We start from the raw sequence: 23,557 nt of genomic DNA, 5'->3' as shown, positions 1-23,557 counted from the left end.
AGATAAACCTTTGAATGTGAGATGAAAGGGGAACCAGTCTTCCTGTCGTCCCTGTTGAAGCTGGTCACTTGAAGGTTAGAGTGAGCCTGTGATGTTGAAGTGTCAGCAGTTCGGTGTCTTGGTACATTCAATGTCTCCATGTGGTATTCAGTGAATCTGGGCTGGTCAATAGCAACACACCCCACAGTCAACACTACTCACTAATGTCAACCCTGAAGAAAGGCTCAAGTTTGACAGAAATCATCCAGCAAAAAAAAAAAACAGCCACGTTTCAGTATAAACTGTTGTTTTTGTGCTACTTGATGCTAGTGCTACAGTATAGGATGTAAAAGACAAAAAGCTCCTTCAAACTCAGCCTTGAAACCTGTTTTGAGGAAGATTGATAGACTGAAATGTCTGTGTGACTGAAATAGCAAAATAAGCACGTCACGTCACAAGTCATGTTTGTGAGCTGTAAACAAAAGCAGTTTGCGTGCCTGTCATATTGGAAACATTGTTAAGACAGACTAAACCTGGTTGGATTCATGATGGACAGTTTAAAAAAGGCATCAAATCTGATGCAGCTGAACAAGAGGTAATGTGTTTTTTTATTCCATGCATTTTTCAACAGTTTGGTTGAAGATTTGACTATGTTATGCTAGTTGCAGCCGCTAGCCTTAAGCAGAGATGAGGAGCTACAGAGGTTTGGTAAACTCACTTCTTTCAAACTCCACACCCCCAGATTATTTACATTTTATTACAACATATATTTTTACCGACCCTGACTCACATAGTTTACTCAACTTTTTTCACATAAGCAGTACTACTCCCCAACTCCTTGTATATAAACTTTCATGTGTAAAATTGTTGTTAAAAAAGTTCATAATTTTGTTAAGTGAAGATGGTTGTTTTAAGGCACTGTTGTCTGTGAGCTGAACTGACAAACCTCAGTCAGTGGTGACTTTGGCTGCATGGATGTCATCCGGATACAAGTGTCAATGAAGCCTGTGCTTGGGTTCAAATTCCAAACCTGTGCACTCGGAATGCTTCTTAAACCTTTGCTAAACAGTGGCTGCATGTATCATGTATAAAGAGGAATCATAATGTTTGTGTACAATATAATGTGTATTATACTGAGCGACAGAGCTTTTTTTCTTATAAGTGTAAGTTTTGATTTTTAAGTGTTTTCTAAAAGACTTGTCAAAGTCAAACTTCTCAAATGCATTAGTGTTTAAACGTGTCTTAATACAAACAATTGTACAAGAACATTCCGTAAAAAGATTTTGACTAATAATTGAACAATTTTCAATGGAGATTTGCAGTAATTCTATATTATTGTATCGTCTTTTGTTGTAATCTTTTTGTGACCATATCGTGACCATATCATGTTATTGGGTTAAAAAAAAATATGTTCAATTCAAACTCGAAAGTTATTATTAAGATTGTTATTTTACAATGGAGAATGGAACACCGTTCAATGTATTAAATTGACCTTTGACAAAACAGTCTCAACTCTAGAACAGGCGAATAATTGGACCTTGGGTGGAGATTGATCAGTTTGATTATTTTATGTCATTTTGCATCCTTTTCCCGATGTATATCAATAATGGGATGAGATCATTAACCATTAATGCATTTGTATTGATTTCACCCATATTACCCAGCCCTACACAAAGTATTGACATTCTAAACACAGCCATAGTGTTGATACAGCAGTAAATTAGCTTTTTTTAAAGTTGAAAATGTTTTAAGATCAAAATGTTTTTAACACTCGCACATAGTAAAGGATGATTTACTTCTTTGCAACTTTAACAACTGCCAACCAGATGGAGACGACTTGTGTTTTTGGGCTGTTCCCAGTAACAACCCTAAATGGAAAGCTGTGTGATTTGTGTTATCTTTGGGCTCTCATGATACAGTAACAATAGGTTGTTCAAGATTGTCATTTTGTTTAAGGCAAGCTTTATTTGTATGGTGATAAAATGAATGGTGGCAGTAAAATATGATAATAAAAACACAGAAAGAATAAGTACATTCAATATGCTGCTTAGGTGGGGTGGAGGAAACCAGGTGCTTTTAAAACCAGCTCAACTCAACACAAACGAAGCAACGATAAAAGTCACTTTACATACACATGACATTTAATTTTAAAACACAACTAAATGCCCTTAGAGAGTTTTTCAGTGTTACATTTAGTATTGCAGAGGTTGAGGACTTGAATGTGTGCCAGGACTCCTTCACTTTACAGTTTCTAATATTTATAAAGCAATGTTAGAGGAGGTGGGGGCTTTGCAGTGATATAGTATTGTGGCTGACCGCATATTTCGGCAAATGGAGATAGGGCAGGTTGAAATGGCTGTTTTCTTCTGAACCTCTGACTTGTTTTATTCTCTCTAGAGTTCATCAGTCCCTATACAGTGTACTTCTGAATCAGCATGTTCCAGTCAGTCAGTGGAAATGAAGAATGAGGTTTAAATTTAGTTGTGGTGCTCGGAGAAGAGGAGTTTATTCTGAGATAAGATGATCAACAAACCAAAGGTGTGGATTTGAAATTCTGGTGACATTAGACTTGACAAAATTAAAAAAGACTTGAACTTGACTTTGCTAAAACAAAAAATTTAGAGCAAAAATGTCAGGAAAAGATAAAATGTGTTTATGTGCTCTAACATAAGCTGCAAATGTTAATGAACAGCTAACTAGCTAGCGAGTGTAACTTTAAAGGAGGACATTGTTAACTAACGACATTAATTTGTGGGGGTTACGTTAGAAAAGTAAATAGCAAATCCGCTGTATAATATTTACCCACTGTGTCTTCTACATAATCATCATCGTGAGAATGCTGACTTTTTGCCTGCTTTAGTGTCAGGCTTTTAGCACATTAACGTATGTAGCCATTAAGTCCATATTTAGGACCCCTGTTACAAGAGTTTTGTTTTAAAACGAGTCAGCTTGAAAGATTAAAAAAGTCAGTTGCATACAGTGTTTTCAACCAAATCAAAGAGATAACGTTAGCTTTCGGAGCTAGCTAGCTAAAGTCAGTAAAATCTGCTACAACCTACTGGCAACCCCCAGTCTGAAAATTGAACCAATGCGAAAGTGTTAAAAACTGCGGTTCCTTGAATGACCACTGAAGTCATGCTCCAAAAGTGAGTCAGTCCTCATATTAAAATACCTAACTTGGTATTGGTATAAAAAATGGTTTTGTTCTCTATAGCTAATTCCCCGGTTCATGACAACTGCAGCCTACTGGGTGTGAATATTTATGTAACTCACCCTTTTTAATTAAGGCTTAAAATTATGCATAATTCAAGTCATAGCCGCTTTGAGCGACAGATGGGTGCCGTCCCAGCCTGTTGCTTGTTACTGGTAGTCTGAACTGAACACACCATTAAGGAGTGCCACGGTCTGGTCCGGATATGGTCACCACTGGCTACAAAAAAAAACAAGATGTCGACGGCCAGAATGCCGAACTCTAGGCTTCAAAATGGTTGTCCACAAACCAATGGGTGACATCACGGTGGCTACGTCCACATCTTTTATACAGTCTGTGCTAACGACGTTGCATGTCATCAGTCATTAGTCATGTGCTGCATTAAATTTCCAACAGTTTACAAACTTAAGCAATAATGAAAACAGTTGATTAGTTGCAGCCATACTTAGAGTAAGGCAACAAATCCACTACCAAACACCTGATTAGTATTCTGATCATTACACTACCCTTTTGTTATAGTGTGTGTGTGTGTGTGTGTATTAAAGCACAGTTTAACTTCACAAGTCAATAGTGACAGTAGAGCAAACAACCACATGGATGCTTTATTTTAAACATGTGCCAACATGTTCAATCTTTATTCTGCAATTTAGGCGGAACAGCTGCCCTCAAGTCGGTGGCATGGGAGGATTTCGTGGTCGTGATATGGTGTATTTGCTTGTTGAGCTATCAGTAAAGAGCAGATTCCCGGAAAGGTGGGCGTTGGGTGAATTCCCCAACAGGGTCTGTATGGTGGAAACTACAAAAACACTGCTAGATCAACACACTGTGGAAAAAAACTAGCAAGCAACCCACGTTATTAACAAAAAATTAAATTTATAATGCTTTTGCTATATATCAAACTTGTCATCCACATTTTTTCCTTAATAATCAAGTTTCCTCCCAGGAGGGTTATTTAAAATTTCAGCTCTTTTCATATGCACGTCAGACATTCTTCACAGTATTGGTTGGGTGGTTCTTACAGCACAAATACTGTGATTTGATTTGTTATTTTAGAAACACTCCTTATTTCATGCCATTGCTGTCTCAGTTTCAACCCCCCAGTAATTTTGTGTATCTGTAGGAGGCAAAGCTTTGACGTTGTTTCAGACCTGAGTGTTACATAGTCCTGAGAACTGAACATCCATCTGCTGATTGAGGCAGAAAGACTGTGTGTGGTTGTGTGTGTCAATGTGGGTGGGTGTGTGAGTGTGTCTCCTTATGTGTGTTTGATGTACATCCAGAAAAATCCACTGCTGAGAGCCGACAGACTTTCAGTAGCTACTGTCGAGAGAGACTATAGTCTATAGTCTAATGGACATTAGAAGTTGCACAACAGTGTGATCCGATATCCTACATAAGACAAATCTACCTCAGCCTGTTAAAAACATTTGTGTGGAGATTTATCGGATTAACTTAACTAAAAAAAAACATTCAATAGGCAGCAGGATATACAGCAGCCAGCATTTTCTCATATTGCTATCTTATATTGCTGTAGAGACTGTGTAGTTGCATCACAAATCTCCCAACAGCATCAGGCATCAGCATGGAGGTACAGTGAAGCAAATACTAGAAGACCATGAAAATGACTGGTTTGGTTTAGGTAAAGGGCTTTTTACACGAGTTATTAGCAGACGAGAAGAGCCAGAATTGTTTCCTAATCTAGGTCACTGTGACTCAGCAGCTCTCGTGCTTAGTTCCTGTCTGTAATCCGTTCAGTTCAGGTAAGAGCACTCTTCGCTAGGTAATTAGCCAGCATGCTAATATGAGCAAAGCATCCAATGCTAAGGCTAACTGTAAAAAGTGAACATTACTGGAGAACTGACAGAAAGTCAACAGACTTGCAGTTGGTAAAACAGATATACGTCACACTACATTGTGCAAGTAGAGAATTGTGTTGTAAGCAAAGTTGAACATTAAGAAAATGCCACCAGATGTCCAATAGCTCCACCAATATGATTCCACGTACATTGCCACATAGTGACAGTTGTGCTAAATCTGTACACAAGGTTAACTGGAATCTGTTAGAAATTGGCCTTGGAAATGTGAACTTCACATAAGATGGCCTTAACTGCACAGTCCAATAGAACTCATGTCTGTTGCTTAACACAGATAAACACCCACCTAATGAAATGAAATGCTCAGCCCTGCTTCAGTGGCTTTTCATCAGCATATCATTAAGTACTTATTACTTAAGCAAGATTTTTTTCACATGTGAACAGTTAGGTATTTTGGAGAGGATATGCTGGTATGTATATATTTTTAAGGTGTTTTCTTGTCAATCCAGTTTACTTATTTTATGATTGTGGTGTTAGAAGCTTAGTTTTCCCTGTGAACATTTGTTTTGTAATCACGAGGAATAATTCACTATATTGAACTGGCCAAAATAATTATCCTGTGATCATGTTATGTTAAGATCACAAACTTTTCTTAGATCCATTAGTTTTCTTCATGATATAATTGTTTCATGAAAAGAAATTTAAACAATCACCCACTTGCTCTGTGGTTTTTAATTATTTTTAATATAACTATGACTTACTATTAACAAAAAGAAGAATTTCCTTGGTTTTCTATCACTGATCTCTAATGTGGGCCTGAGAAGGTATAATTTGAAGATACAATGCTCTGTTGTGTAAAAGTATTGGGAGGGAGGTTAGTGGTGAGGTTAGAGCTCATCGCGTCCAGATGTGGAATGTGGTCTGGGTCTTGTGGCCTGCCTGCTACTTCAGCTGATGAGGCAGGGGCTCCAGGCCATATTACCAGCATTACCCACAATGCTCCTGGAGGGTTCTTTAAAAGACATGTATAGGAAGTGTTCACTTGATAATTCAAATGAAGTAGAAGCACTTAACTACCTTGCATCCTCTCCAAGTGGCATGACACATCAAGCTGATAATCTGCCACGGTTGGGCCATTCTTGGGCTGTCAGCGCCTTTAGTTAACCATAGATTTGTAGTTTTTGAAGTGTCCAGAAACCAGTGCCATTCACATCAACCTCAGCTGTTCTTTGTGTTTTGTGCTTATTTGCAAATGTTAGGATGCTAAAATGCCAAACTAAGATGGTGTACATCACGGACATTATACCTGCTTAGCATTTAGCTAAGAGTGGTGAAGATGTTTTCTTCAGTTGCTTATGTTTTAGTTGTAGTGTATCTAGCCCTCTCGGGCCCTGTAGAGTACATTGAGCTTTCTCAACCCCTCTTACTCTGGTAGTAAAAATAAGCATCTCAGAGTGATTTAACCTTAAATACCAATATGTTTGGTAAATTAAGTACACTGCTAAATTCCACAGTTGACACCGATCATGTGCCCTTGGCACCAGTTTTATTTCAGAGAGTCTCTTCTGTCTGGCTCTGATACCACCCAGGCTCACAGAGCCCCACAGAGACTGAGGACATGCTGTATAAAATAGGTTGATAGCCTACTTGTCTTGTAATTTCAGCCCTGTTCTGTCTTGAAGGGTGGTGTCTAGGGATTGATTTTTTCCACGGAAGCTGAAGCCTAGAAAAAGCAGCAGTCCCTGGAAGAGAACATTTTCATACCTACTCAGTGGATGAGGGAGGGAGGGGAGATGGTGGACATGGTGTCATGCTGGGATGGGGTGGAGTGTTTTGATTTCCTGTTTTTGCAAGATGGGGAAGCAGATAAACAGTTACGCTCTGCAGCTCTGGAATGGGACTGTTTGTGAAAATGAAATCCGTGTAGACTCCCACAAATTCCAAAAACAGGCAGAGCATTTGGTTATGATGGTTGCTGTGGTGCTGGGATGTTCATAAGCTATTTAGAACCAAAAATGCTTTAGCACAGTGGCCTTGTTGAACTAGTTGAACAGTTGTCTGTGTGGGATGATGCTTTTGGGACACTGTATCCTCTTCTGTAACAGACTGCACTCTGCCTGAGGACGTGGGCTTCAAAATGTAGGCTGCTGTTTTTGTCTCTATTGCAGTTTCTGTATTTAGGCCTCATGTCCGTTTACTTATGTTTATATTTGTTGTTGTCAGGCCTTTTCCTGTGCCACATGACCCTTGAGCACAGGTGCATGTACGTAATTAGGCCTGTAACGTTTTTGCATCGTCTTCAAAATGAAAAGACTGTTTGCGTATCACAAAAATTGAAGCAAGTCAGTTTTGATATAAGTCAGTTTGCCTAAGTCAACAAAATACCAAAATTTAACTGTACATAAATCAAAATTTTCAAGTTTTTCCATGATCTTCTAAAAAACACAAGTTGAGGTTAGAAGGAAGATGATTAATACCCTAAATTACAATCCCTGCATAGTCGGTGGTATGATGATGGTGGTAGTAGTAGTTGTAGGTTTGCAAAAGGAAACCCTTACATAACTCCCTAGTCCAGTGTTTGGAATGTGAACTCCACTTTGGCTACAGGGAGTTGGCTGCCGAATCAGGAGGAAGGCTGCTACTATTGTTGGAGCATCGATGTGAAACTCGAGTCCACACCTCACAGGCATTTGAGGTAGCAGCAGTGGTATACAATTTTAGACACTTGAGCAATAGCCTACTTAATAGTCTTGGTTTTTTTTGGACAAAAACAGAGTTTCAGAGCTCAGAAATGTCCATTGTTTACATGTAGCTTGATAAACTGGTAACAGGATTTGATTGAATGAAATGCTCCAAAGTAAATACTTTATCTGTATTAGAATCATTCTGCCTCTGTCAAGTTGATTTTTATGCAACAACAAAAACCCAGTACCACAGCTGCTTCATGGGAGTGTCACGTATTCTACATATTTTTGAAAGTCTGTGAATGATTTAGATTAGTTCATGATAACTTCTTACATTTCCTGTGTCTGCTCACGTGGCATATTTCTATTGTTGCCCATTTATGTTAGATGTAATGTTTGTTTGTCTTTTGGAGCTATAAAATGCATCAGCATTCTCTTTCTCTGTCCTGGGTCCTGGGCTCCACCTGCTTGTTATTTGAGTTGTACTGGAAGGACTTTGCTTGCTAATTGTTTTCACTGACATTCTTCTTGGGTGTTACTGTGTTTTCAGGGCTGAACTTGGGGTCGGTGGCCGGATGATGATGATTACATAACAGCCTGTGCTGTAAATTATAAGACCAGTGGTTTTTTTTCTCCTGCAGCCTACAATTACGCCAGTGTTTTTGCTAGAGCAAGAAACGTTCCTGCCTCTTTTTCTATGTAATTAAACAGCTTCATGTTAGAACCAAATGGAACCTGGAAATAAGGTCACTGGCTGTATGGCCACGTTTCGGTTCCAAGTACTGTTGAAAAACGATATAATATTCTTTGTGTGGTTCATCAATGGTGATAAATGATTCGAACGTCCCGCAAAGTTCACATACAAGTTCACATCACCAGTGCTGCTGAGGCTCCATCTCTCTTCCTCTTCTACCACACATGCGCACTGACGCCCCCTACCTTAAGGGTTAGCATTACAAATTTGGATTTATTCCCACACTTTAAAAATATTTATTAAAAGCTTCTTTCTTTTCACATGTTTATTTATAGCATTATATGTTAATATTTATATCATAATAAGCTGTATATTAACTTTTTGGGTGCTCAACGTCTGATTTTACATAGAACAATTTTTTTTTATAGCCAATATTGTATGATCCTTGTTTCATAACGGCTCTGCGAAGATTTAACTGTGAGATTGGGAGTCGAATCAGGCTCCTCCTATTGAATCATTGAATCTTCGGCTATTCGGGGTCAGCCCTACTAGCATGTTAACATGCTAACTTTAATCATGATAACATCTTGATGTTATTTTGCTAACATGCTACAGTGTGACTAACTGTTAAAATCACGTGTTGGCGGAACCAAAAAAAATCCTATTAAAATTAACTGCTCAGTTAAGTGACCACATTAACAACAGCCTTTATTTAGAAGTATTTTGGGTGTGACATTTAAATGTTCTGCCTTGCTGAGTTTCTGCGTTGTCACACTGTAGGTTTGGCTTGTCTGGTTTCTAAGATAGCTGAGCAGTAAGTGTGTGAGGTTCCTTTCCTTTCTCAGATCATTCATGCATCAGTGGGTTTGCTTTAGTCTGTTTTCTTTCATGCAGCAGCTTTCATGTTTCATCTTTGATGTTTAAACTTCCGTTCTTGTAACTTTTCTTCAGTTGCACATTTGATTTCCAGAGCATCACATTTAGATTTTCTTGTTGACTCTATCCATCTGACATCCTGTTTTATATGTGTGCAAAACTGACCTCTTTTGCAGAATTTTACAACCACATAAAGTGATACAAAATACATGTAATTATCTTCGCCAGGCGTAAGTATGTTAGCTAAGTCAGTTAAATTATGTTTCTGAAGTAAAATACATACTTGCATAGGTAAATAAAAATGATTCAACGGTGGCTTTTGGTTTGAAGCAGGACACAAACAGCGATTTCCTGTGCATGAGACTCATTTATTAACCCCGTCCTCATCCCTACACGGACTTTGTCGCTCTTTATACTATGTCACTTGACATTTTTGTTTTGACTTGCTGTCTAAGCGCAGTATAAGTTAGTAGAGACTAAATGGCGTGAAATGACGTAAGAAAACCAAAGAAACTGTTGTGATAATATGTGAAATTATTCATACTTTTGGTCATTTTTATGTCTTTATGTATAGTAGATGATTTATAAATTGTTTTTCACTAATACAATTACATAATATTTCTGTAAAGCTACTCTATATGGCGTCAACTAATCCTTGAATTTGAAGCCAGTTTAACCTATACATAGAATTATGTAAAATTCAGAAAATTATTGTAAAATTTGGGTTGTAATGCGTCACTCAGCCTTATAGTGCTTTTAGCCTTTATGAACAATAGAAAAGGGCACTGTGGTCGAGGTGTGAGGTGAAAATAGCCCAGCAGCACAGGAAGTGAGTCTTGGTTTCAGACCTAGTCGTCGTCCTCCCTAGGTTGATAACTTCCCTTTGGCAACATCAATTGTCAGAAACACATGTTAACTGGGGGAATTTTTCTCGGTCATATAATATTTTTAAACCGGTCACAACAGATCAGATGAGACTTTCCCATGAGTCAATGGTGTGGTGAACTTGTTGGCGCTGTAACACCCACCTGTACACAGAGTTTCTAAGAACTGCTCTTCTTTGCTCGTCCAGTAAAGAAATCTATGGTTGGGTCAATCTGTTTTTTCAGTCAGGATCTCTTATATGTATGTACGGCACTCACTATTAACTCAGAAATAATCATTGTTTTACTTACTTCATTGTTCTTGCTTACCAGACTTGGTGACCAAACAAGACCATCCCAAGGTATTGTGGGGTGTGGTATTAGTAGGACACATACACTGTCACACACTCTACCCTGTGTGAGGACAGATTAACCCCATTCACAATAACAATATGGTCATTCACATAATTTCATGACCCCACTCAATGCTGAACCTTTTAATGAATGAAGTGTTAGGGATGTGATTTCAGTACACCTTACAATTATTTTGTACTATTTTCACTCTCTGAATCTTAAACTCAACAAAGCATGCTGGTATGTTTTCAAAATCAGACTTTTCACACTTACTCAGTTATTATTAAACAAATATTACGCTGAAGGATTTAATGTGTCAGTACATTTTATCATAATGGATTAATGAAGTGGGCGAGATTGCTGGTTCTGTGTGTTTTTCCCCATTCTTTATTCCCATACATGTTTTTCTTTTAATTATATGCATAGTGTTACTTAACATAGAAACACTGGACTCCCTGGATAATGTAACCATCCTGTAGGTTATTTTCACCTTTTTTAACAATTTGAGCTTAGTTTCTGAGAAATCATGTTTTGTCTGTCATTTGGCAGGGCATACAAGTGTAAATACTACAATACCCATGAGCTTCGGCCACATTTGCCATGGAGAAGAAGCCACTAAAGAGGAGCGAATTAGGGTGGTAGTGAATTCAAAACACTTTGTTGGTGCAGTTGAGAACAAAACATGGGGCATAGATTCTGAATTAACGATTGATTGAAATTGACGCAGAAGTTTAAACTGAATTGCTGCTGATTTGTGTTTTCTCAACCTTGACTATCTATGATATTTTCTAACACAGTTAATCTTTTTTACTTATGATTCAGCCTGTAGAGCGGCCCAAGTCATGGAAGTGCTCCAACTGTGAGACACCTCACGCTGTCTATGGGACTTTTACTTCTGAAGCAAGGGCCACCCAAAATAGCTCCTCCGCAACTCTCTTCAGGGCAAGCACTTGTACAGAAGCCCAATTCAAATATTAGAAATTTGATATCAGCCTACGATTCTCATTAGCGATAAATGTGTTGCTGTTTTTGATTAATTGATTAATTAATTTAGGCTATAAAATAACAATATACTTATAGGAGACCTATTATATTGCATTTTCAATCCTATATTGCAGTTCTGTGACCCCTGTTAGCAGCTTTGCATGATTCAAAGTTCAAAAAAATAATTTTCTATCTTATGCTGGCCCTTCAGGATATGGCCAGGAATTACACATTGTACCTTTAAGGAGCTGGAACCATTTTCTGCATTTTTGCTTGTTAAATGACTTCAAATGACCCACTAATAGATTAAATGACTACTTGTTTCACGTCTAAACAATATACAGATATACAGAGTGTGTCTATTAATCTCATGTGAATGGATTTTTGTCTATTGCAGGTGGTACAGGCTCAACTCTAAGACGGGGAAGAAAGAGAAGGAACGAGGAGACATTCAAGTCAGTGTCCAGTTCACCCGAAACAACCTGACAGCCAGCATGTATGACCTCGTCATGAAGGACAAGGGCGCCTCCACCTTCGGAAAGCTGAAAGAGCGCATAAGGGGGAAGAAGAGATCCAATGAGGAGGACTCGTCGTCTGCCGTTTTACCAAGTGGTTACGGGTCCCTTGTCCGGATGCGGCAACGGCTGCCGAGCGATGGGGGTGGGGAGGAGGATTATGAGGATGACGAGGGGGGCGAGGCCCGGCGGAGCAAGATGAGGACATTCTTCCTGAGAGGGAAGCTGAGGAAGTCATCAGACACTCGTTCCAGCACATCACTAGGCTCGGAGAGCAGCGAGTCATCATCACGGGGTGGGAGCCTGAGCCCCACGGCCGGCATCAGCGTGGTGGTCTCTGACCTCTCCAACTCACCTAGTAACAGCAGCAACCTGACAGTCGATAACAGCCCAGGTGAGAGGCCAAGTTATCTCTTACTGAAGATTATTTGACTATTACAGTCACTGCACATTCACAGTCATCCATCACCACATGCAGGTTCAGGTTTCCCCTCTTGTGGGACAACCCTTCAATCTTTTACAACAATAACAAACAAAAACAAACTAGGGCTGCAACTAACGGTTATTTTCATTTATTAATCTACCAATCATTTTTATTATTAATTATATTTCAATCAATTACTCCAAATACAACAAAATAAAGCAGCAAATTGTCTCATTTGAGAGTCTGGAACCAGAGCATGTTGGGCATTTTTCCAATGTTTTTGCTTGAAAAAAAACATTAAAACCATTAATCCATTATCAAAATTATTGCTTTATGCCAAAATTGGTTTTAATCTACTACTACTACTGCTGCTACCACTACTACTGCTACTATAAATGTCTATTGCAGAACTTGCAGGAGCATGTAGTCAGGGTGATTTATGTAAAATATTTCTAAATAAACCACTTCCTCAAAATTCTTTAAGAAACAGCTGCCAGCTCACTCAGGTTTTGAGAACAGCAGCAAGTACTTTGTGGCTTGTATGTGCTACAGGAGTGCCAAATATAAAAACTGAAGATGCCACAAATACTAAGTATTTAAATAATAATAAATACATTTTTTTTATTTTAATTAATGAAAGTTTATGGTTTCACCTCTTTCTGTTTTTTAGCAGATTGTCTCAAAGTTAGAAATGTATTTGCAAACTTGAAACAATAGTGGGCGAGCGAGCTGTCTGGATCTCTGTATTTACAGTGTATGTTATGTAATGCTGTTTTTGTTTGTGTTTGTTGTATTTTGTGTTTCTGTTTTGAAAATGAGATACTACATCACAAGGGACTGTCCTGATTCCGGCCGTGGGGATAAAAAAATTTCAATAAAAATTAATTAATTAATCACCCAATAAGCTAAATGTAAATTTTATTTAGTAAAGTCATTGATTAACTGCATCCATTTTCTCACTTTCCCTTTTTGTCTCTCTCCTTTACACCTCTTGTTTTTGCAGAGCACACGGCAAACACGTCACCTAGATCGTCTTCTCTCAAATGTGAGTTTGGTGATGAGGCCGGTGAGATCACCATCGCAGTGCCTCAGCCCACTGTGTGCGTTAATGGAAGCCATGCTTACAAAGTCCAGCCCCTGGACCCAGGCTCAGGAAAACCTGCAAATTCTTTAGGCCTGGGAGTGTTGCAGAAGTCTATGCCCCTGTCCATGTCTCTACAGAACGTCAGTCTGCGACCATCCACAGACCTCCTCAAAAGTCCTGTTGGCGATGGCCGCCGCTGGTCTTTTGACAAGCCTGACGAGGAGGAGAAGGCAGCCATAGTGGCGGCCTTGGAGCAAAGCGGCCCAATGCTGTGTCAAGAAGAGGAGTGGTTGGGACAGGTTGCTTTGCCCAAAGCTGGCTCCTCCTCCACGGCAGAGTCGGAAAGCTGGGGGAAAAAGCAGAGGAGGAACTTGTTCTCCCATGGGAGGAGTGAGTCTGCAGGGAAAGGGCAGAATCAGTCCAAGGATGAGTCTGAACAAGCCTCCGCTGCCACTGAGGAGAAACACAAGGGGTGGTTTGGATCAAAGGACTCGCACAGCAAACCCAGGTGAGATACACACTGTGATCACAGAGAAGACTAATCATGCACGGACAGGTTCATTTGTTGCAACATCACACAGATGATGAATTATCATTTCAATATGAATATGGATTGAATCAAGGTCAAAACTCTGCTGAGAGTTTGTACCTGTATTGTTTAGATTGCCCTGCGTCATAAGTCACAGACCGAGGCGTCTTACTGCATGTGACCTGTAGACTTTGGTTTCATTTGGCAAAAATAGGGGCATGAAACACTGTATTTAATGTAGGCTGCTATTTTAGCTTAAAACAGAAAACTAAACTAGATTCAGTGTTAGGATTCTGATGCGTGCACATAGGAGAGAGCCCAAACGCAAGACACTAGAGAGCTGACGTCAAGTTCAGGATTTTAATCCAAACTGAAAAACAAGCAATAAAGCTTACAAGTTGTGGAGATAGGTACATCCAAAATGATGAACAGGTAGTTCCAAGAACAGGCAGGACACATGACAATGACCAGACGGGGACTGAAGAGAAACACCAAACATATATATACACAGGGGCTAACGAGCAGGGTGGGAGCAACACAGGTGACAGGTATCAGGACTAAACAAGGCAGGCAGAGAGACAGAAGGGGAAAACAGAGAGACTGGCTGGCAGGCAGATTACTGGAGGGGGAACAGACATAACACAAGTTGCTGAACACTAAACATGGACCATATCAAAGTAAGTGGTAACATATCAGAATAATAAAAGCAACAAACTAATCCAGACACAAGCAGACAGATCACAAATACACTAACAACAAGGAAGACAGACTGAAGCAAAGATAAAACAGAACTCAGATTAGACATGGGCAAAACACAGAAGTACACAGACCAGGAGTGAATACTTAAGACATGAACTAAGGTACAGGACTAAGAACTAAGACACCGAACTACGAACTAAGATACGAGACAAGACAGATACTAAGTAACTTAAAAATGCGGATGAATAATCATAAAGGCTACACAGAGACTAAGACAGAATGACCAAAATCAGATTAATTGCATGATGGTACAGAAACTAATACATGAGACTGGAACAGAACTGAGATCAGGAAAATACCAAAACACCACTAAACACCAGCTGACAGATAATAACCAGACAAACAACAACACAGACTACATAACATACAGAAAAGACTGAAATAACAAAACTGAACTAAACAAGGCAGGCAGGCAAACAGCGTGACATTCAGAGATATTAAAAAAATATAAAAAATTATTATTTTATTTAACTTTAATACTCATAATTAAAAAGTTCAAGAAATTTGTATTTGAATAAGCCTTATAAAATTAGAAATTGCCTATGCTATAATGTAATCCAATACAACGTCAACTTTGCAAACTACAAAGAGCCACAAAACTTGCTGTAAAATTTATTCCATCACCTCAGTGACACAGTCTCGTAATTTAACCTAATTAACTGTGAAGAACTAGTTTTGGAAATATGCTTATTTACTTTAATTATGAGAGTTAGATGACAAGATCAATACCACTGTCATGGCTATCTGTGCATTATGGATAGAGCTGGAGTCAGTAGGTGAATATCTTAGCTTAGCATAGCATAAAGGACAAATGGACAAGGAAAATAGGTAGCGTGTCTTTGTCAAAAGTTGGAAAATATGCCTACCAACAGGTCTAGATCTCAGTAACTGGCATGTATTTTGTTAGTTTAAAAAACGGATTAAACAAATGAGATACAACATGTTATTGAGTTTGCAATTGGTAGGTATATTTTTGAACTTTGGACAAAGCCAGGCTAGTTGTTAATCTAGTAAATTAATTGCCTCCTACCTCTAGTTCCAGCTTCAAACAATCGATGTTCTCATATCTACACTCTCAAAAAATGTGTTGAAATATTCCTTTAAAGTGTAGGATTTACTGTATTGGTTACATGATATCTCACTATTTGGTACACAACACATATTCTTTACATAAACCCTCCAGAGTTCAACAGTAAACCTTACGAAGCTTAAATTGAAGTAAATGCATAAAATGTACCCATTAAAGGGGGTTACATTTCAATATCTCTATTGAAGCAGCATTTTGTTGAATACAATCATAGTAGATGTTTACTTTTCACTTACCATACTGTGTATCAGCATGGCTGCTTGAAGTTCCTTCTAGCTCTGTACACATCCCTCCTCAGCTCCTGGTCTCAGTCTCTGGTTACAGCAGGTATCTGCAATGCAGATGGAGGAGGGGAGCTGCTGTTGTGAAATTAACTCTATCACACTGAACCCTATAATATGGTCCAGTTATAATCATCATTGGAAAGATGATGATGTGAGCTGGAACATTCCTCGTTCTTTTACAGGTTTTGTGTATATATGAATGTGCATTTGTAGGTGTGGGATTTGTCTGCATTTGTAATGTGTGTATGTGGGCAGGGAGATGGGAGGCAAGAAACCCCATCTAATTGTATTTCCACTTCTAACACAAGCACATTCTTAAGTGGGTAATTTATTTGGGGGGTGTCACCTGATGCACTGTGCTTTCTCTTGTACTGCCGCTCCCTGTTGTATTGAGTGCATTGCTCCTGCAGTTTGTATTGGAGTCTTTATATAAAATTGATCTTTAATACAGGTCTACAAGAACCCTTAAACAGTTACTTTTAATGTTCATTTTTATCAATTTGCTTGACCAAGACTAAAAAACGAGTACGATATAGTAATATTACTATTCACTGACGTAAACAAAATATTAGACTGATAAGCACCTGCTGGTTGAAGTGAGGTCAGCTATTCTGGACTGTAGTACACTCAGTACCTTTCTGCCAACTTTGTAACTATACATTTTCACGGCCTACACACCCACATGATTTTAGCTCCTTGGGGAAAAGTGCCAAGTTGGCACCAGTAGCACTAAGTAATCACTACACCCAGCTGCATCACCTTTGTTAGATGTGGATAGGTGCCAGTTTTTAAACATATGAAAACATTGATTTCAACAATTTTAATTGTTACCTTTTGCATAGCAGTTACTGTTAAAGCCCCTATGTGTAGAGCTTTCATTGGATTTTTTCCCAATTATTCTGACAGAAATACTTAGGTATATAGAAAATCCTTGTAAAAATGTATGCAGTTTAAGTGTGTATTAGTGTATCTCATTAACTCCAGGCTGAATCTGTGGAGGGTATTAGCACCTACCCCTAGGCTTTGCTTTTTGCCAGGCCGCCACTATAAATAAGAATGTGTTCTAAAGCTGCACTAATCAGTAGTGTATATTAACAATGGATTAATTGACTAGCCTGTAATGTGAAAGCTCTACGGAGCACTTTAGCATCTTTTTGCTCATTGTTTTGGTTCAGGCTCCCTGCTCTCATCAAAGCCGTGTTTAGCAATGAAGACTTTAAAAATCCACTGTACACTTCCTGTCCAGCACCAAACAGCAGACAGACAAACCGAATAGCTAGGGAAATATAGTGAAGCATTTAGCAGTTAAAGAGACAAATACTTCCCCAGTGAATTGGTAGAGAAAATAGACCTATAAGAAGGGTGAATATTGCAGAATGTAGTGAATATATCAGGCCGAAGAAACACCAAATGAACGCTAATGTTGCTCCGTGCCTACTGGATATGTGAACTGCTAACTCTTTGCTATCATGTTCACTATAAAGGGTGATAAAATGTCACTGTTGCGACCACAAAATTCAGTTACAACAGGTTTAAATGTGTTTTCCAAACAATGAAGCAACAATAAAGAAAACTTCAATAAGAGCAAAAAAACCTACCATGCCTAAAATTAAACAGGGTTTAAGAAATTAAAGAAGGACTCTATATTAAAATTCTCTATACTCTATATAAATTGGGTAAAACACTAACCCGTCTGTAAAAATGTATGCTTAAGATGTGATTCTGACAGAAAACTTTCTGCAGGCCTGTAGTTCAGCTGTGTGAACAATCCTCACTAATCAAGAGGACTGTGTGCCCTTCCTTTCACAGCCTGGTGGTGTCACCTAAACTAGAGCCCAGCATTAACCCCCACCCACCACCCCTCACAACTAGTCACCCCCCTTCAGGTCCCTCTGTAGATCCTGGCTCTCTGGTGTCTCCACTGCATCACACTAACCCCTTCTGCCACTCACAGACCACATCACCTCCCATATCCCGCTGCAACCCTTTCTTCTCTCTCCTCCAGCACAACCCTTTCTATAAAGACATGCTGACCGCTCAGCCCCTAAAACCTTCACTGCCTCCTTTGCCCTATCTCTCCAGTTCCCGGCCCCCCATAGCTCAACTCTTTCCACAGGCAAGTAACCCTAACCCCAACCTGGCTCGCAACAATCCAACCACAGAGGACTGCATTATTGGTATAGACCCAAAGAGCGAATTGATGGCCAAAGTTAAGAAACAAAGTCTTTCTCCAGCTTCCACGGAAGGGGATAAACCTTTAAGTGAGAAGTTTTCCAACCCTTTTATGTCAGCTGGGGAGATGGAACCGGATTCAGAGTGGGATGAATCCTTTGAAGCATTTGCAGCTGGTAGGCTGCAGTCTCCTGAGGATCTGACCACAGATTGCAAAACACAGCAAAACACACCCGGTGACCATCCACTGGAACACTGCATTAATAAAGAAACATTATTACCCGTAACAGATGGTGATCAAAACACAAATGTGAATGACACACTACATCATCAGCTTTGCACAGAATTTGTATCCGAAGCACATAAAGCCATCATCCAGGTGACCAACACTAATACATATCACTTTGACACATTTGCACAACTCCTTGAGACGATACCAGAGCACACAAGCTTTGAGGGTGACAACATAACTTTAAAGACTCCCACTAATTCTCCAAAACTGGCTGCTTGCACTGAAACTAATCAAGCTAACAGTACTGCTAACACAAAAGATTTAATCGACACTAATATGCATCAAGCCCCCTGTCACACCTCATTTGTAAAGCTCAACAGCAGCTCCTCTGATCCTGGTTCTTCGGGTCTCGGGAGTTCAGCAGAAGAGGATTTCCTCTCCTGTCTCTCTTCTTATTCGGAAAAATTCTCTGCATCCTCCTCTGAGGAAGCTGAAGCACAGAACTTTGAAAGCAACATCCTTGGCTTTGAGAAGTCCTCTGAGTCAGCTGTGATAACACCTTTAAAGCCCTCAGAATCTGAAAATGACATTACCGAGACGCCAAATGATTTGTCTTCAGTTGATGCAACGCAGCACTGTGTTATTCAGTACAGGGATGGCGATGAAAAGGTAGATTTAAATGGTTTGGAGGGGTCATTGGCACCACAGTCCCCAGTGCTTGCACATCAGCAGCCTGAAATTGCTGCAAGAGAGACAGGACCTGAGGATGCAGTTACTCAGGCACCAAAACTCTCAGAAATAAAGCCAAAATCCAACGTTTCTTTAAAGTCTGACAATGAAAATAGAAAGGAAAGCATAGAGGATTTTTCAAAAGTGTTAAATGATTTCTCTACATCCGGAAGTAACACTACAGATGTGATGACTTCTATGACTCCAGATGATGAAATCTGCTCCACACACCCATCATTATACATCACAACTTCCTCCCCTGAGATGAGGCAGAGTTCATCGGACTCGCCCATTCAGAGCGGTAGTTTAACAGGGCAGGATATGAGCCAGCGTTCGCCTATACCCTTCAGGCCTTTTGGTAATTTCCTCAACACCAGTCACATTGCAAGCAGTCTTAGCCAAGACTTTGAAGACACACTGTTGCACACTCGGGCGTCTGATCAGAGCACCAGCAGCTTTCGCCACAGTCTTTATGTAAGCACCGACTCGCAGGATTACCAAATCTGTGAGTCTCACCAATCCTCCAAATGTAGCGGCTCAGAGCCAAATAAGACGTTACACTCTGCAAATTCAAAGCTCTGTAGTGAGCTGAGTGGGATTCAGGCGACTGCTGATGCTGCGTTGGGCCAAGAAGATTCCACCAATGCATGCAAGACATACAACAAAGGAAACAACCAAACAGACCAATTTAAAGAGTCTCTCTGTGGAGGAACTCTAGAGCCAGGTTTCATGATAGGGGTTGACTTCGGTTTACTCCCTATGGTATCCTCAGACTCTTATGTAAGTTGTAATCCAAGGAAGCTCACTGAAGGAGGTGTGGAAATTCAGCATGTCATCTTAGGTGACGTGTTCTCGAAATGCCCTCAGGCACCAAAGGCTACACTACACCGCTCCCACTCTGAAGGCACACTGACACCTGCTGTTGACGAACTCCTCCTGTCCTCTTTTGGGAGTGATCCTGGTGCGATACAGGAGTCCTCTTCAGCTCAGCCTGGCCCTGAACTCCCCTCTCTGACCTCCTTTGCTTCCTATCTAACTCCTGACAGTAGTAGCTCCCCTGTAGCGCTCTGTTCCCTCCCTCCCCTTGCCAATGCTATGCCGAGGTCACCACCCAACAAGGCACGAGCTGCGGCGCCAAAGCAAATTCTTCAGGAGCCCCAGCAGCAGCAGGCAGCCAATCAGCAGAACAGGTGAGGTTGCATATGCTCTACGCTCGGTGAAAAGGTGGAGAGGAAGCTCTTTTTCCCACTTCCAGAAATTTCCCTGTCGTCTCTTCGGTCTCCCTCTGCCACTCTGCTTCCGCCTGCTTTTCTTCTGTGCTGCTGACTCTCAAGGGGTTTCTACTTTGTGGTGTGACCTTCACGTTTTCATCACATCGCTACGACAAACACACACACACACACACACACACACATATATACTGGTGTTAACAGGACTCCTCTGCAGGTGTCTTGTGTGTGTCCTGGCTCTGTGGTAACGGGAGGGGAAACAGAGCTTCAGGCCAATTAGCAGTTATAATTTTGCCCTCATTCCTACCGCACACCCCCTCCTTCCCAACATACACCCTACGCACACACACACATACACCATCACCCCTCGCCATACGGCTAGCTAGTGTTCTCACATTATTTACCAAAATGTCAACCAGAAACCAGCCTTCATACCAGGCACAAAAGGTGTTGTTGTGTCTCTGATAGCATTTCCTTTCCACCTTGGGGTATTAACACATTAACTCAACTCTACATGTTTGATTGCACCAATGCATGCAATTAAGTCTTTCAGTTTTGAGCTCATTTAATTTCAATTTGCACCAGTATTTTCTTTAATGAGTCTTGGACATGTCTAACCTCTTTTACTCTTGATCACTAAAATGAGGAGTTTCTGAAAAAGGTTGATCTTTAGCACCCACGTCTGGCTTCATCCTGGAGGTCATGAGAACAATCTGTTGTGCTCAAATAATGGGTAAACCTTGGGGTGAAGAAAGATTTATGTGACAAATATTGAGGTTATGTGAATGGAAGAATCTGCAGTAAGTAAGCGAGTGGTCTGATAAAATCGATAAATGTAGGTCACTGACACAGGAAATAGTTTTTCCTGTGTTATTTTCGAGTTGTGCTTTAAGAAGATACATATATAAGAAATGCCAAATAAACAAACGTAATTGCCTAAAGAGATCATTTTTGAATGTTGTGATACTTGTATTTCTTTTGTCTGCCTTCAAATTAAAATTTCCCAGAGGAAACTCGGGTTGTGTTGTGTGTGATTTCACAAAAAATGCTCAGTTGTAATCTTGCCAGCAGGTGACCCCTGTAAAATAAAGTAATGTTAGCTTGTGACCCCTCACAACAAGTTATGTAGATTATTCATTTGAACTAAATAGTTATTTGTTGATGCCTGATGAAGTGAAAGAATCCAGTATTTCACAAGAAAGACATTTGAGAAAGTCAGACAAAGTTAACAAAGATTTGTGTTACAAAAAAATAATTTTTCTTCATTCATTCCCTTTAATCATCTTGAGACTGCTCAGATTTATCTCGGTGTCCTTTGAAGGTTGCCGAGCCCAAGGTTGGAAATCTCTGCTCTAAACAGCTAACAGAAGAGTTTGAGTCTAATTAACAACAAAAATGCATGTACAGTAGTTTGATGGTTAACTGTAGATGACACTTGTGGTTTATTGTAAAACATCTTGAGAATAACATTTAAATGCTGAAAACACTGAATGTCAGTAAAACACAAAAGTATTAAAACATTATATTCTGCATTCATTAAAATAAGCCTTGAGTATCACCCGCAGCCACAAGCAAGTGGCCAAGAATTCAAGGACTTTACTCTGAAAATCACACACACAACCCATCCCCCTCTAGTACTAAGTTCTAAAAACAGTGGAAGAAAAAGTCCTTTGGGTCAAATTAATTTTATATGATCATTTCAGACACATACTTTCAGACCTCCAGTATGACAGCCAGATGGATTCTTTACATCACCTGAAGGTTTTCTAAATAAAACTAAAAAGCCGCAGGGATGTTGTCGTATGAAGTGGGATACCTGACTCTACGTGTGTGCTGCTTGTTTCATCCTGTCCAGCCCCCACCCAGTGAAGCCCCTGACCACTGCCATGCTGGCTGAAGAGAAGCGGACTGAGGGCCGGTCAGTGCTGGCCACCGGCCTGGAGAAGCTCAAGTCCACCATCCACCCGGGGAGGAGCAGCCAGCTCAGCGAGCAGGAGACAGACAGGAAGAAGGTACAGTAACTATGTGCCTATGTTTTAGGATTAATGATCATGAATTGTATTTTAGATGATATTTGAACCTGTAAATGTAAATTACATTATTGTTCTGGTAATCAACGTAACTGGTTCACTTAAAAAAATAAGTAGTTTTTCTCAGTTTCTGTACCTACACAGCTCCTGCTTGTTGGCACAAAAATAATGATAATAAAAACTAAGTTAAGCAGCAATAAGTGTAACAAATTTTGCAAACTGGCAACAATAGGGGAGTAAAAGAAAATAGGCAAACATGTAATAACTTATAGTTGCTGATAAAACCACTGGTGTAAAGAAAAATCAGCCATAGCGAACAAATCATTTCTTATAATTAAAAAATTTTGTCTTCATAATTACTTGAAGTTATGGATATCGCCATTTTTTCTTTCAGTGATGATGTTAGAGGACACTACATTAAGTAACTGAAGAGTGATGAGATTTTGTTCATTATTGTGGATTTTTGAAGAACTGACAGGTGACTTGGAAAACAATGGAAAAACCTATTAAAATTCTGTATCTTGGGTATTGTTTTTTTTTTTTTTTTTTACATAATTCAATGACATTATCTAAATACAGGTGCTGGCCATATAATTAGAAAATTATGTTATAAATGTTGTAAATAAATGTTTATTTCATTTAATTGTGATGATTAAAACTGACAACTAATGAAAATCCCAAATTCAGTATCTCCGAAAATTAGAATATTACTTGAGACCAATACAAAAAAAGGATTTTTAGAAATGTTGGCCAACTGAAAAGTATGAACATGAAAAGTATGAGCATGTACAGCACTCAATACTTAGTTGGGGCTCCTTTTGCCTGAATTCAGTCTGTGGCACTGCTCAGGTGTTATGAGAGCCCAGGTTGCTCTGATAGTGGCCTTCAGCTCTTCTGCATTGTTGGGTCTGGCGTATCGCATCTTCCTCTTCACAATACCCCATAGATTTTCTATAGGGTTAAGGTCAGGCGAGTTTGCTGGCCATTTAAGAACAGGGATACCATGGTCCTTAAACCAGGTACT

General features: G+C 39.7%; 1 protein-coding gene across 2 annotated transcripts in view; it reads left to right on the top strand.

Moving 5' to 3' along the window:
* rab11fip5a (RAB11 family interacting protein 5a (class I)) overlaps positions 1 to 23,557 on the top strand; it is a 55,098-nt gene that overhangs the window by 2,303 nt on the left and 29,238 nt on the right. Inside the window, exons 2-5 of one of the 2 annotated variants that reach the window (XM_046061781.1) lie at positions 11,857 to 12,368; positions 13,402 to 13,990; positions 17,951 to 20,464; positions 22,359 to 22,515. In XM_046061781.1, the coding sequence (XP_045917737.1) occupies positions 11,857 to 12,368; positions 13,402 to 13,990; positions 17,951 to 20,464; positions 22,359 to 22,515 (3,772 nt within the window). The remainder of the gene's footprint in view (positions 1 to 11,856; positions 12,369 to 13,401; positions 13,991 to 17,950; positions 20,465 to 22,358; positions 22,516 to 23,557) is intronic. The other variant, XM_046061782.1, reaches the window with a different exon arrangement.

This window comes from Micropterus dolomieu, linkage group LG11, assembly GCF_021292245.1.
Source record: "Micropterus dolomieu isolate WLL.071019.BEF.003 ecotype Adirondacks linkage group LG11, ASM2129224v1, whole genome shotgun sequence".
Lineage (NCBI taxonomy): Eukaryota > Metazoa > Chordata > Actinopteri > Centrarchiformes > Centrarchidae > Micropterus > Micropterus dolomieu.
This window is presented reverse-complemented; position numbering and strand designations above follow the sequence as displayed.